Here is a 16,235-nt window from a genome sequence, read left to right on the forward strand (position 1 = left end):
TAGGATCCAGTTAACTTCATCCTCCTTCCCTCCAGGAGGCTTGCCACGATTGCCTCGACTGAAATAGTGCAATATCAACTTTGACCACTCAACATGACTCACATTATCACTTGTTACATCCCAAAGAGGCGCTATTTTACTCACTGCATGTCTCTTTTCACGAAAAATGAGGGAGACATGACAGAAAAATAAGAAAGTGTTATGTGACAAAAAAAAAAAGAAAAAAAATGATTAGGTATTTTTATTAAAATGCCAGTTGTAGCTATTTGGGATAGTCATGGTTTGCCTTGGTTCTGGAAAAAAGTAAATTTAGCATTGAGGGACCAGATCATCCCCATCTCATATTAGGCATTCTCATTTTCTTGTAGCCACAACATTGTTTCTGGAGTTTTTAAAGTCCTGTTCACCTCTATGATACACATTGAAGTGTCAGCTTTGAGGTTTTTTTCTTTTCTTTTCTTTTTTTTGCAATGCTCCTTATGTACACAAGGGGGAGGCAAAACATTAATGTATTGTTTGAGAAACTGATGATAAATACTGTTTCGTCAGAGCAATTTTTGTGATGGACTATTTTAAAAAAGATTATAAGATTATCCATCTGCATTATTTCGCTCATTGAGGGCCAACATTAACAACTGTAATCCAGCAATTCCATATTATAACTCTTACAAGCCTGTAAATTACAAGCTGTTGAACAAACTATATGTACTCAAGCTTGTAGTTTGTTGTTCTCTCTGACAGGAATAATCAGTGGTGGAATGCAACTAAGTACATTCATTCAAGTAATGTACTTAATTACAAATTTGAGAGACTTGAATCATTTATATATGATTATTTATTTTCGGTTTACAGGCTACAGGTAACACACTCAATGTTACATTACACCAATACAAATTACAAAATGCAAATCAGATAATCAGATTAACAGACAAGAACAACACATAGACACCAAAAAAAGCAAAAAAACAAAAACAAACAAACAAAAAACATTGCCATTTGGGAATCACTTGGATCCCAACATTACTTGAGTATTTCCACTACTCCACCTCATTTGTCTGACAGCTTTAGTTACTAGTTACTTTTCAGATAACAATTTTTCATACCCTATTGTCCTGTGAAAAACATGCAACATGATCCTTCATGGGTTGAGAAAATTCTCCTACTTCTTAAGATAAACAAACTGGAAGTAGCTGGAACAAAGATGAAATCTGGGCTGTTTTTCTGAGCTCATGAAAAGTTAACTTTTTAGAATTAGGCCCACATAGTTCTCACAGGACAGTGACTGTACATACATATGATGATCTTATAGAATATGATGCATTTCTGTAGATTAAGCTATACCCAACAGTAAATGAAGTAGTTCAAATTAGCTCAACCTTAAACATCCATAGTACTAAAATGCAATATGCATATGCAGTGGTAATATTAATCCAAAAACGTATATGATAATAAATCACATTATTACTTTTACTTTTGATACTTTTAAGTACATTTTGCTGATAATATATGATTTTAAGTAAAAGTAAGGATATAAGGATTTTTAAGTAGTGGGGTATTTTCATAGTATGGTTTTAGTACTTTTACTTAAGTAAAAGATCTGAATACTTGTCCACCCCTGGGAACGGCAGACCTCTCTTCACAAGTAACTGTGATGATAGGGAAGTAAAAACTCTTTCCTACCGCCAGGTGTCGCTGTTGGTCTGTGTCTCTCCCACATCTAGTAAAGTCTACTGTAAAAGCTGCTCCATCTTCCCTTGATCGTGACTGGACTGCTGATGAGTAGTTGACATTTCAGAGCTCCCCTTGAGATGCATGATGAATACAGTATAGACTGAAATACCCTGGTCACATCAAGTTTCAGGCAGCCGAATATTGAATAAATGTCTATAGACTACAATGATACATCAACTTTTAATATATTGAAGCACATATGAATTTGGCTTCATGAAAGTGAAATTCATTTGCAGAACTGTGAAAATTATTTTCTTCCTACGACACATCAAGTTGACAAAAGACGTCATAGACGAATTACACTGGAATTGGTGCTTTTTGCCTTCAAAATAAACGCACCACTCTTACTCAATGTTCCATTACAGGTTGGTTCGTAAAATGTATTTTAATTTGAAAGTCAAAATCGGAAATACAGTATTTAACTTTGAAAGTTGACACCAATCTCGGCTCACTGGCATCCTCTCTGCACTCCGCGCTCTACGTGCGTGAACCAATTGTGTGTGTGTGCGTGTGTGAGTGTGTGTGTGTGAAGCTTGTGTGTGAGTATCTCCGTGTATGTGTGTGTGTGTGTAAACACAGCTCGGTCGGCTCATGTTAGGAGTGAGGGCCAGGTCTGACTGCAGCAGAAATTACCAGGCTGAATTGTGCTCGGTGGCCGCTCAGATGAGGAGATGGCAGCCGAATCGACCCGGAGATTCACCAAGAACCTGCTGAAACCGGGGAGCGCGGCGGAGATACGGCAGACAGCGTGCAACGCAGTCAGACACTCCGCAGTGACGGTGAGTAAGACCCGCATGAATTGTAAAAACATGGTGGTAGTCAAAACGCATCACCACCTGTGGGCCCAGAGCTTTTTTTTTTTGCTTTTTTTTTGTGTGTTTGTTTTTTGCTTCTCTGGGCTTTTACTGCTTTGTGACCCCAAAAAGCATTAGATTTGGTGGTATCATGTACCAGCCTCTGTTAGACACACCGCACCGCTGCATTGTAGCTGTAGCAGACCTGACATTGACATTCATGTTGCATCTTTCTTTGCAGTGGATGAACACTTGCAGCACAGTGCAGCAGTGCTGTTCAGCCTATTGATCCTGCAAGGGGGAACAATTCAATACATTTAAATGGCTAAAACGCTTTGTAGGCTAAGGAATCGCCACATTTCTTTCCAGTGGGTATTGGAAAGAAGCCGCTTATTGGCTGGTAATGTGGCTATAAAGTCGTAGAGCCTATCATATTCCCCTGTGGGTTGGAGTTTATTTCAGTGTGGCTGGATGAAGTGAATGAAATGCAGTAAATAGCGGCTTGGTAGTAGGGTAGTAGGATGCGGTATCACACAGCCAGCGGTTTACATCTGCCCAGCGGTGCACAGAAACACCAAGGGAAGATGGAGGGAGGGACAGAGAAAGGGAAAAGAGGGGGATTCATTCGACCACTGTGCTTGATTTACAACTAATTATATTATCATGGCTATTTTAATATCATGAAACGTGAAAGAGAGGCTTCAGTGGGTGTGTCACGCCTCATAATGAGAGAGTCTGATTGACACATAAAATAGTGGGAGGAGGGGTAAGCCAGGAAAAAAACCAGCCACACGCACAAACACACACAAGGAGAGGGATTTGTGTTCTGATTGTACTGATGATGTCCTTTTGATTCATCTGGCAGAGGACAAATCCTCTACCTTACATTTTGTGTGTGTGTGTGTGTGCGTGTGTGTGTGTGTGTGTCTGTTTGTCTGTCTGTGTGTCTGTGTGTTTGTCCATTCTGTAGAGATTAGCATAGAGAAAGGTCACTCCACTTGAGTATCTTTGCTGCTACTCTACATCCTCTTCACTCTGGTGTTAGTGTGTCAGTGGGACACACGCAGAACAGAGCGTAGTGGGAATTGATTGGAATAAAGAGGGAAAATGTAATCTCACTCACAGCATTTCTAACGGGGTGCATGGCAGAAGATAGGATTAAAATGGAAAAGAACTGAACAGAGAAGCACAGTGAATGAAACCTTGCTTTTCCAGTGTGCTTCTCATCGGAAAATAGACATTTTCTATAAGCAGCCAGATGTTACTACTGACACTGGGTCAGCAGAATACAACAGGATACAATATTCATAATAGCATGAGCTCTAAAAGTAAAATCAGGTTTACTGACAGTATGCATTTGTCATGTCCCCAAATGGAGTAAAACAGAGCAGTGCATATTGATTCCTTTATTGGATGTATGAATTGACTGGCGAGTCACCTTGTGTTGTATCATGTAGGACACTGATACACAGTGTTGCACTGCAGTAACAATTGCCTTGCCAAAAAGCACTAGAGCTGAAGTCACACGCTTAGCCTGTTGTTTTCAAGCAAAAAAAGTACAATCATGATGCACGTAGTTCACAAGCAAATTTGTCAACATATTTGTATTCGTCATTAAAGCCCCCATCCATTAGTCATGCACAGCACTGTTTTACATTTTGAGATGTCACAGTAGGGAAAGCACATGTGTAAATGATGCTTCAGTGTCCAGGTATTATGCATGCTGGCTTAGTGTCACTATAATACAGCTTAGTGGGACACTTTAAAAGAACAGAGCCATTGTTAATGTTAGTATTAGTAACACCTGTACTTTTCCAATATGTCTGTGGTGAAAAAAGTTATATTTTTAGATGCGGAACATGTTGAAGTTCAGGTGGAGTTGTGTATGCTTCAGAAAAACAATCCGACTACATCTCTAAAAAAGAACATTTTCTACAAAAACAAGTTCTGATGTTCGAGATATATTTCTACAGATACCAGTTGTGTTGTACAAGTGCTCAAGGGTTTTTTGCCTTAAGTTATGATCGTGAATGTTTTATCTTGGTATATGTAATTTTATACCATGATATCGATATATATCTTGGTGTAAAACATCTTCTGGAAAATCAGTTGAGAAATAGTTAATGGTTAAAGTAACCATATTGATCGAATGAAGTTACCACACTGGTGCAAATATCATATGAAACTCCAATATTGCCATAAAGTAAACCTGCTTATTAATTTGCAACATTGCTCATTGAGGCCTAGTACAGCCAGCCATATTTAGGCATGAATATCGTAGTGTAACGAGTATGAAAAAGTCCCTGATTTTTGACAAACCCATATCGTGTATGTTGTTATATTTCCCTCCTTGATGCAGGAATTACCAGAACACCCAACTCAAATGTGAGGTGCCATTTACCAAAAGTGAGAACTGAAATTGAAACCATGACTAATAATCTGATCTACATCAGTGTGTGCAAAGACCTCAGCTTTTTTGTCTTTGTCATTCTCCAGTGCAAGAGACTCACTGACTAGTCTCATTTTCTTCCTATATCTTGAAAAAGTAATGATGACAAAGAGTCATAAATAAATTACTTGAAGTCTTTCTATGGTATGTACAGATATGATGTAGGAATGTGGAGAAGGGGGAAGCCTGATAGAGGAGTCAGCATGTGTGTCAGTGCGTTGGTATAACACGCGTGTGCACAGGTTAAGTGGGTGTGTAAATGTCCATAGGCGCTGTGTTGCATGTGTTTGTGGACGTTTTTGTGAGCGTGTTAATGCACAGCCTTTGTTGGTGAAAGAAACCAGGTCAGCAGAATCAGGCCCTATGGCGTAACATTCAGTGAAGCGTGAGCCTCTTTTCTCTCCATCACTGACCCCCTCTCTCTTGTCATAGTAGCCAGTTTTCCTCATTCACTTAACACCACCCCCCACCCCCCCTCACTCCCCATCTCTCCATGCCTTCACCGTCTCTTCTGTATTTGAGTCACTTCTGACACTGTTTTCCTCTGTGTGTCTTTCTCACTGCTCTGCATGGGTCCCAAGTCAGGTTAGATCAGTTTCTGAAGTGTGTGTGTGTGTGTGTGTGTGTGTGTGTGTGTGTGTGTGTGTGTGTGTGTGTGAGTGTGAGTGTGAGTGTGAGTGTGAGAATGTCTGCATGTATTCATGAGTGTGTAGCATACGTGATACCTGGTAAATCCCCCCGGTGCACGCTGCATTTTCCTCTGATGAACTGCTCTGTGAAAGCAATCACTGCTTTCTGACTGCTTCACTGTTTCTCATAGTGGTCAGCCCACCCATCCTCAAATATGCAGGGCGCATGGAAGGGTAGATAGTTACAAGAATGAAGGATGTAATGGTGGTTGAGTTTTGTTTTTTAGAAAGTACATGTTGTTTCAGTTACCATGGGATGTTTTCCCTTACATCTTTTCTGGCCTCTGAGCTCCTGTACACCCAAATAACAATGGATCCTTAAGATACAGTAGAATAGCATTAACATTCACAACAAAATCCACTATATTTTAGACCAACCTCGGCTGATTTTTGGCACCACAATGAGTGTGTTTATCATGACTCTCAGCACAAGTGAGCAGCACAGCAGTGTAGACACAAGTGTCATTCTTGTTGTGAGTCTGGCATCCTGCTGGGATGAACCACATGTCATACCATGCCTCGAGGATGCCAGCCACACTAACCACACAGCCAGAGATTGGGGCCAACATGCCCACCCTGGCATCCCACTGTAGCTCAGAGTCTATTTACCCAGTAGCACAGGGTTGCTTGTATGCAGTCACCAGCGCTCGTTCCTTTAGGCCATATGCATGCTCATGCCTTTCCACACGGCATCCAGTTTTTGGTGTTATATTGCCATGGTCCTGTCTTTCCTTTGGCAGATAATTCCACTCCTTGCCTTTGGCATCCTTGGTGCCCTTATGGTACTACCAGCTTCATGCCTGATCACATATTGACTATTTTTGGTGTCCAATACCAGCCTCCAAGGCATTTTCTGTGAATTTTCCATTTTGTTGCTAACCAGTGTCTGTTGTCCAGTCATAGAGATGGTCCTGTAATCCTTCAATGTGCACAATAATAATATCAGTGTTTTTCTTCTAGTGATTTAGCTCATTAATTTCAAATCACTTTAGAAACTCTACATTGCTGCTGCTGACTGTTTTCCACGAATTAAGCTTACTAACTGTTTAATGTCATTGACTACTTCAAGCAAGCTTCAAGTTTCTACCATTGATTGTCATATCATACTGGCTCTGGCTGCAACTAACTCACACTTCATTATCGATTAATCATCTGCCAGTTGCCTTTTTCATTTGATCGATTGACTGTTAGGTATATGAAATATCAGAATAGTGAAAAATGCACATCAAAATTGTCAAGAAGCCAAGGTAACTTGAAATTTCTTGTTTTATCTGACCAACAGTCCAAAAGCCAGAAGTATTCAATTCACAAGGATGTATAATAAAACGTACAATAATGCAAAACCTGAAAAGTTGCATGTCCCAAAATAATCTGCCACTTTTACTTGAAAAATAACTAAACAATTAATCCATTTCTGTTGGTCAACTAAATGATCACTTTTGCTAATCATTTCAGCCTTATATTGGCTCCGCTGACTGTTTTGGAGGTAGCTAAAGGCCCCAGCAAACAGTTATGTAACTGAGATGAAAATGGTTTTTAAGTATTTTCTCCTCCATAAACAAGAGAAATCAGGTATGAAATCTCTTTAAGAACTTGTGGATTGCTTTGGAAAGAAGTTGACAGTGATGTAAAATATATTTGACTTATAGTTAATGGGCTTAAATGTGAAAAAACCCATTGGTATGGTCCTTTACCAGTGCGGTTCACCTCCGTGCTTATGTGCACGCTCCTGTAAGTACCCAGAGAGTAAGTACTGTGTGTGTTCTTTGGCTTTAACGCTAAAAAGTGAATACGCTCGCACTCACACTGCAACGTATCGAAAGAATGTCACACTTTGGTTAAAGTCGAAGCACGTTTCCTTCCTGTATTTCTTCTTTCTTTTTCTTTTTTTTTAATATATGACCCTAAACTTACAGTAGATGTTATGTGTAGGCAAATATTGAAAAGGGTGTTCACACACTATTTCACTCACCTCTCTTTAGCTCTTTTTTTATTTTTCACTCACTCCCAAGCTTTATGCCAGCAGTTATGCAACTCATCTCACTTTATACTCCGTGGAAGAGAGGACAGAAGATGGGATATTTGTCTAGATCTGTTAAGGATCTCCTCTCCTCTCCTCTCTTCTCCTCTCCTTGGAAATTGGACTGTTTTTGGTCTTGTCTCATTAAATTAGTTTCATTTTCTCTGCTCTCTGTTAATCTGTATGTACATCCGCCTTTATTCCTCAGCCTTCTGGGCTTAGACTAGTCATGTTCTGTGTGTGTCTGTTCTTCTACTAAAATACTACTACTGGGCATGTCTGTCTGTCTGGAGCGAAAATTTGTGTCAGACAGCGTGAAGCAGTCATTTTTTTGGAGGGGGGGGGGCACTATGGGTAGACATGTTCCAGCGACATGTTGGTGGTGTGCGTGTGGCTGTTGGGGGACACGCTGTCAGTCTGACTCCACTTTCTCCTCATGACGCATCATGTTGACCGCCTGCAGTGCATTGTGAATGACTGCTGACCTGACTTTTTGTCCAACATACATGCATAGTCGCCTAATACGTCTGCGTGTTTGTGCCTGTGTGGTACATGTGGTTGTTCTGAACAACCAACCACGTAGGCTGCATTAGAAAAACCCTGTAGCATGCACATGGGTTTGTAACTGAATAAGATCTGTGTCAGCTTGGTTTTATCTTGATTTGACTAGTGCACTGCTCTGCTTCAAGAAGAGAGTGTCAGGTTAATCAGTGGCCGGCAGCATGCAACACCAACTAATTGGCCCGTGTCATGCGAGTTAGTCAAATTGATAATGCTGAAAATCAATTGTCTCAGAGGAGAGAAACTGGTCAGATTACCAGTAATTACTCTCCCACTGCTATGTCTCCGTTTCCACGGCAACAGAGAAAGGTCACTTAGGATGGAATTCTAACAGGAAGCACTCCAATCACTCCTCGCATATCTCTACTTTTTCCCCTCTAGTGTATCTTATTTCATCTCATCCATCGCTCTTCTGTTCCCACGCTCTCTCATCTACATCTTAGAAGATACTGCACCTCAGAAATTAATTTGCTGGTTTGTATAGCTGCTTATATGAAAATTATTCTTTTAATTATATCTGTAACCCACCTCCTCCAACCAGTTTCTGAACACCCACTCCGCCTTTAATCACCTCCATTGTTTTCCTGTATTTATCTCTTTTGCTTTGCTCTCGAGAGGTTTTTAGACTGGCTGTAGCTGCTGAATGAGATCTGCACTGATCCTGTCATTTCTGTCACGTGCCTCTTGTTACATCTGGACAGGGAAAGGTAGGACAGGAACAGGAGTGCCGCTGGAGTGAGAATCCAGCTTATAATTGGGTCAGACATCACCAGTCTCTTATCATTTTAGAAGGCTAGACCATAAAGAGGGGGAAAACCAGGGAGAAAATGAGGGAGGAAGGGTGAGAAGAGGAAGAGAAAGATTCAGTAGATCGGTTTCCCTTCCCAGAGGAGTCTGCACTGAGGCTCTACTGCAGTTAACTTGTCCTCTTACAAAACACTCTGTCCTGTATGTGCATGGACGTGTGTGTCTATACTGTATGTGTGTCATAATACGTTTAGCCCTGCATGTGCAGTATTTGCACATGTCACAGTGTCTTCAGAGAGCTCAGTTTGGAGTGTGCATACAATTCTGAGTATCAGTGTGCTATATTCATAAGCTTGCACGCTAGCAACTTTTCAGGTCCCTGTAGACGTTCATGTAAGTGTTCCAGTTCTTCAGGAAAGTTAGTTTCACAACACTTCAGGAAAGAAAATAGAAATGCTATGCACTTATCTTAATTCCCATAGATTCGGATATAAAGCTGCTTCACAAATCAACATTTCTTTGTCTGCCAATACAGTTATTCTCTTACATAAGTTGGGGTTTTGGAAAAGATACCACAGTTGGATTGAATAACCGTATAAATAAGCCTGTGAGAGAAAAGAGACTCCCCCAGCAAGAGCAATTAAGAAAGGAGCTTTTGGGCTGTAACATTGCAATGGAACTATTAAAGTAGGACTACAGAATGATTATTAGGAGCTATAGAGAAGTTTAGCCACTTTATTTTATCTTATCTTGCATGCGTGTCACCTTTTGTGCACTTCTCCATCTCAGTTTGTTTATGGACTATCTTGCACTCTGTATGTGTCAGGCCAGGTTGTGAATCTGTCACCTTCTAGATTGTGTTTGTGCACATGTGGGACAGGATGTCATGCTCTCTCTCTCTCTCTATCACACACACACACACACCATGCATTTTGTGTCTCTGAACGACTCAGTCTGCAGCCTTTCTGAGATGGCGCTTTCATCATGTGTTGCAACTTAAATGCATGTTCATATCACTTTAGAGATTTCCTCAGCAGGGTGACACATACTTTTTCTTTTCCTCTTTTCTAACCCCCCCCCGCACCGTCTCCCTCTCTGTTCCTCCCTCCAGTTTACCTCTGCTTACCTCTCCCCCTGTTGTATTTTCACTTCTCACCTTCTGCCTCCCTCCACTCTGCTCCCTCTCTGCCTTTTTTCTTGCTTTGCCTCTTTCTATCGCCACATGAATTCCCTAATTACCTACACTTCCTTTCTACTCCCTCATTCTTTCTTCAAAATCAACTGGATAACATTCGCACGGCTCTTCAGTTCTCACTCCTTGTTATTTTTGAGTGAATGCTTCTTGTGTCACCGGTGTGTTTAGACATGCAGACAAGAGAATAGAGAAAGGGATTAGAGGAGATGAATAGCTCTTTGACATTTGTTATGACTGAGCTGCAGACGACTCAGCCGTGTTTGCCCGATAACAGTAGGACCGTGCACTGCCAGGCCTTGGTGTGTGTCTCTCCACATCTTCTAAATGACTCATTCAGAAAGGACAGAGAAATAAAAGCAAAGCGAAGAGAAAAGAGAAAAAAAGAAAAATCTGAGCCTGTCACTGTCACTAGTGACACTGTCTCCTGCTGAATTCCCCCACTGTTTGAACTCTGCGTGATGCTGCACAGTGATCTCAGTAAAGTACGTGCTGGGTGTGAGCACAGGAAACTCTTTTTTTTTTTTTTCTTCTGAAATACATGTAGCATTGTGTCAGACAGCCAGTTGTTGAATTGTATTAGAAGACAAAAAGTCTGTTTAGTCTAGGTAGGAAAACTAGATAAAGAGAAAGTATTTGTCTGTCTGTATGTCAGTGTTTGTGAGAGGTCACATGAGAGGAGGAGGAGGAGAGAGAGAGTGAGAGAGTGAGGTCCCCGGGGCTCCATGCATTGTGCCAGTGTGCGTTTACAATAGGCTCTTTGGAGAGAGAGGCTTCACAGCCAGTGAACTGCTCCATTCAGACTGAGCTGACCAGGCTTTGCCTCACTGGAGCTTAACTTTTATCCTCTCTCTCTTTCTCTCAAACTCTCCATCGGGGCCTCGCCGTCCTGCCCCGTACCTTAATAGACACCGCCGTCCACTCGTCCATCCAGACTCCGTTCATGGCCCCCGGGGAGGGGTTGAAGGGGAAGGGAGGGGGAGGGGGGGGGTCCACTTCACATACTGGACTAAGAATAGTCCAGTGACTCTCTGCGAGTGAATTGCAGTTTTGTATCTCTCCCTCTCTCTGCATTCCAGAGTAGGAGGCCTAAATATGCTACTGCCATTACCGTCTGACCCGCATGCCCTGCTGCCCTCACCCTGTTATATCCATACACACACTCATACACATTGTGTGGCAGCTATACGTGATTTGGACTTTCCCTCATTAACCGTCTTCACTCCGTGGACAGAGTGAGGCAGAGAGAATATGAGACTGATCTAATGTAGCAACAAACTTGACTGGATGTAAAGAAAATGTGACGCATGCTACAATTTCTACAAACTGTCCTGAAAGTCTATAAATGTTAAAACAGAGCTATGTTTTTTTTACATGGTCAAATCCTCTAAGATCTTTTTTGTCCCTCTCTACTCAGCCTGTCTAACTGTTCCCTGTTAGCTTTGATCAACCCACAGATAATCCCATCTGACCGTGTCTGTCCTCTTTGCCCTGGTATCAGAAAGTAAAACAGAAAGAGGCAGAAACAAGCTGCTGTTATTAATATTTCACTACTTGCACCCACTGCAGTTACGCACATCCATCCACTTATATGCACCAAGATAAAGGTAAGCACATGCATGCTCGCACATTATTATGTCTGCAGTGTCGGTGTCCATGTTACAAATAGAACAGATTGTTTTCACATACAGATAATGAGTTGTCTTGAGTGGCAGTGCATAGACATAACACTTAGTAGCACAAAATAACTGGCTGGAAAAAAGCATGTCATCAACATGCTTAAAGGACCAGTGTGGAGGATTTAGGGGGTCTATTGGCAGAAATGGAAATATAAAATTCATAATTATGTTTTCATTAGTGTATAATCACCTGAAACTAAAAATCGTTGTGCTGTTGTTAACTTAGAATGAGCCCTTCATATCTACATAGGGAGTGGGCCCCTCTTCCACAGAGCCGGCCTGCGTTGCACCATGTCTTCAACAGTAGCCCCCATCGGACAAATCAAGCACCAGCCCTATAGAGGGACTTTCTTTGCGTTTTTACAATACTTTAAGGCCACCGTAGATTCTCCTACACACTTGGAAAAGGAGGTGTAAGGGGAGGGGTATTCAGTTCGGGTGCAATCTACAACCTCACCACTAGATGCCACTGAATCCCGCACACTGGTCCTTTAATTGGTGAAATTCTGGATCAGAATACATATTCTTCTGTGGTAACTTTCTTGCACATTATCTTTTTCTTACACTACACATGTAAGGACGGGACAATAAACAGACGTTTATCAAATGACCAACATTACCGATGTGAATTTACACATATCGCAGAGATTTTTTAAGGATTAGTTTGACGTGGAAAATACTAGGAGAATTATTGTAGCCAGTTAGCCACTAGTAGCCAGTTAGCTTATCTTAGCATAAAGAATGCAAACAGGTTGAAATGGCTAGCTTGGCTCTGTACGCATACCAAAATATTCCTATCAGTGCCTCTAAAGCTCACAAAGTAATGTTTTATATTGTTTGTTAATCTTTTCAAAAAAAAAAACTATAGTGTCAAAATGGCACAGTGTGGTTTTACAGGCCGTCCTGTGGGGCGGGAGCAGTGAGTCTCCGCTGTTTATCTGGCAACCTCAGGGTGAGAAATATATACAGTATATTGTCTTAATCTATGAGCTTCAAAGGTGTTGGTAGGTGGAGTGCTGGATAGAGAGTGTAGCTAAGCTAAGCTAAAGGGCTGCTGGCTGTATCAGCCTGTTAATGCTGTGTCAATCTTTTCATCTAACTCTCTGCGAGAGATAACCATAATAAAAGCATAATAAGCATATTTCTCCAAATGTTGAACTATTTTTTAAACTGGTCATACTGGAATAATAAACTGAACTGAGTCAACATGACAAAGGAAATACATGCACTAAAAGAACAAAAACAAAAAACAAACAAACTTATTGTTATCAACATAAATCTTTTTATGTATGTATTTATTTAGGTCCAGCCCTAACTTATTGAATTATTAGGACTTAGTGGTGTAGGGTCAGCGTATGGTCATAGTTTTTATCTGCCAAGAGGCAGGAGTGGAGATAGATTTGACTCAAAGATACCACTTTAACTCATTGCTATTCCTGCTGACTGACACAAAGAGGTGTCTCACTGCCATGTGTCCCACAGGAAACATAGCCCAGAGCCAAAATGCTCAATAACTGAAGTTAGTAAAGGTGAAGCAACAATACACAGATCCATCACTGCGTGCCACGGTTGTGGATGCTGATATTAGAGGGAGGGAGTCAGTAGGATTTTATTTCATTTTGGATCTAAAGCCAGCCTATGCACCTGTGCTGGCTCCCTGGATGCTTGTGTCTGACTCTGTATCTTTCTATGTGCGTACATCAATTTTGTGCGCCTTAAATGTCAGCCAAAGAGCTGACATGGGATCTGCAAAAGATATAAAGGAGGAAAAAAGCAGGGGGCAGAGAGGGGGGGGGAAACTGGGGAAGAAGGGAGGGAAGGGGGAAAGGTGAGGGAGGATAATACATATGAAAACGCAGGAGGAAAAGTCTTCAGAGCAGCTGCGTCCTCAGTCTAAACTGGGACCTCAGGGAGAAGGAGCAGTGCTGAGTGGGCGTCTGGTAGATAGTTAGCGCTGGTGTGGAGGTTATGCAGAGGTTACATGTAGGCTTTGTGTAGGTGTCATCTGTAGGCGCTATGACTGAATGATTTATTGCAGACTAGGCATTCAAGTGGGCTTTTTCATCACTGTGAGGGTGTAGATTGGGGGTTGGCATAAAGTCTAATGATTTATTTTTCACTCATCAGCCTGGAATGAAGCTGATATGACTGTTCATAATGTCCAGAACCATAGCAGCATATGACCACCATGTCCATTGTGTTGGTATGCATTTCTGGCATGAATGCATAAAAGTAAATATTGGCTTGGGCCAGATGTAGGATGAATATGGCAGGTTCAGAGTGAGGGCATATTTTTCAAGCTAACAGAGTAACAGGAAACAGAAATCATTATGGATAATTGCTTAACGAATAGTTACGGTTTCCTAGTGTCAGTGGCTCAGACATGCAGTGGAAGTAGAGCAGAGTTTTGGGTTTTTCAGGGTTTGATTTGGCTGGTGCGAGGGAGGCAGTGATTTGTCTTATTGGTTGGAGGCTCTCTTACCTGGACAGGAGACAGGAGAGGCCTAACAGCTGTGTAAATGGTCAAGATAGGATCACAGAGAAACAACAGAGACATTGCTGTGCTGAGAGGGGAATCACGACCTCTCCTGTAATATCAGGTTTTGATTAACAGGTTAATATTGGCAAAGACTCCTCCCTCTTCAGCGAAGGGCTTTTTCCTGTTTCTAATCAGTGTTCTCTTTCTCAAATCCGCTCGCTGCTATTACCTTAAAACATCCCCGGTGCATGAACTGATACTTTGTCTGCGTTTCTCATTTGAACCGTCAATACTAACATAACAGCATTGAGTAACATTTTAAAAGTACACCCCTGTTACCACACAAACCAAAAAGTTTGCAGGAGAGACGGGTATGATTGCAAATATTTATTGCACCGCGCACGAGCAAGAAGCCGGTGACCTCAGCCGTCTCTACGCTTGACGGCTGAGGCCCGAGACGGGACAGGAGGGGGGAGAGAACAGCGGGGAGACATGGAGCGATGCCACGTGGGAGAGTGAATTAATGAGGCACCAGCTCTGTGACAGTGGCTGTGTGTCTTTCTGCTGCATTTGCCGCTAATTAAGACTGGTGTGCTATGATACTGTTATAATACCATAATACACTCGTCTCACAGACCAGATTTTTCTCCTTTGGTCCACGTTTATGATTGTGGGAGTCAGTGAATGTTAAAACAAAACCGGCAGGTAGACAGTGGTAGACAGTTATATATTCAGCTGTTTTATTGTTGTCACTGTTACCTTGAAAGTGAATGGAGTGTTTGACAGTGTAGATCAAGGAACAACAATACACTCGGATGGGGGTCGCCTCAGCTGAAACAGAGACCACCTCCACTAACGTCATAAAGTGTATTTATTTTCATAATATAAACCATTTATTTTTAGGGAAAAGAAGCAGGGACTTTGTTTTTACTGTTTCTTGGAAGATCGCCTTGATGTTGAATACGAACCCATCTCTGAAATATACATTATCCCACTTACATTTCAGACGACTCCATAAATTATTCAATGGACAAACAATAAATTAAACAAAATCAAAAACCTCTCCCCCTTCACCTACAGTTTACAGCTGACCTCTTCATCTATAAACGTTTTTGAAGTTGTGCGTGTCCAATTACTCCCCCACTGTTTCCTTACCTTTTAAAGTCGCTCCTCTGTCTGTTTTTTTGACCTTACATGCTGCCTGATTGTCTGTTATCATAAATGTGGTCTGTTCAAATTCCACAGATATAATTCTTTCATGAACGAAGCTGTGTGTGTTGTATTTGTGTCTCCTGTGGATGATTGGAAATACTGTAAAGAAAAGACTTCAGCAGTTCTTTGGGGGGTAGTTAAGATGAATAGACGGGATAAAAGGTGAGGTTTATTGATGTCAGAAGGTTTTTTGGGGGGTTCGGGAATGAATTTTAAGAGGGAAGTGAGTCCAACGAGAAAGAAAGGAAATTTTTTTTTAACAATGCAGCTGCTCCTCACCAACTTCCCCTCTCCCATTTTCCCCACCTCATCTCCCCTCTCTTGCTCCCTCCCCCAACATCCCTCCTGCCTCAGGACTTTAGTTCTCAGTTAAAGACATTTTAATAGCTTCCTTTTCTAAACAAACCAGCTGCCAGTAGGACCAGATAGTATCTCTGGCACAGAGCGCCTCCTGGAGGTCATTCATTAAAGACATGGCAGAGGCAGCAACTGCTACTCAGAGGTGTGGAGACTGGCACAGAGTGAAGCACTCTCTCATCATCCACACAGCCTGCTGTGTTGAGCTCTCAGCACTAGATGGCATTGGCAGTGTGCTGTAGCTCTGAACTCAGCTCCTTCCTGTTGCCTCCTCCAGGAAAGTGCTCAGCTCAGAGCTAGATAAAACTGTCAGATATTACGCTTC

At 41.7% G+C, this 16,235-nt stretch overlaps 1 protein-coding gene across 1 annotated transcript in view; it reads left to right on the forward strand.

The window, feature by feature from the left end:
• The first annotated feature begins 2,231 nt into the window (after window positions 1–2,231).
• Window positions 2,232–16,235, forward strand: part of dock10 (dedicator of cytokinesis 10) — a 64,317-nt gene continuing 50,313 nt past the window's right edge. The window contains exon 1 of the mRNA XM_087174328.1: window positions 2,232–2,510. Within this exon, the coding sequence (XP_087030454.1) occupies window positions 2,403–2,510 (108 nt within the window). The 5' untranslated portion in view covers window positions 2,232–2,402. The remainder of the gene's footprint in view (window positions 2,511–16,235) is intronic.

The sequence above is a fragment of the Seriola lalandi genome, unplaced genomic scaffold (assembly GCF_002814215.2).
Source record: "Seriola lalandi dorsalis isolate HSWRI2012SDOR001 ecotype SW California unplaced genomic scaffold, Sedor1 jcf7180002054338, whole genome shotgun sequence".
Taxonomy (NCBI): domain Eukaryota; kingdom Metazoa; phylum Chordata; class Actinopteri; order Carangiformes; family Carangidae; genus Seriola; species Seriola lalandi.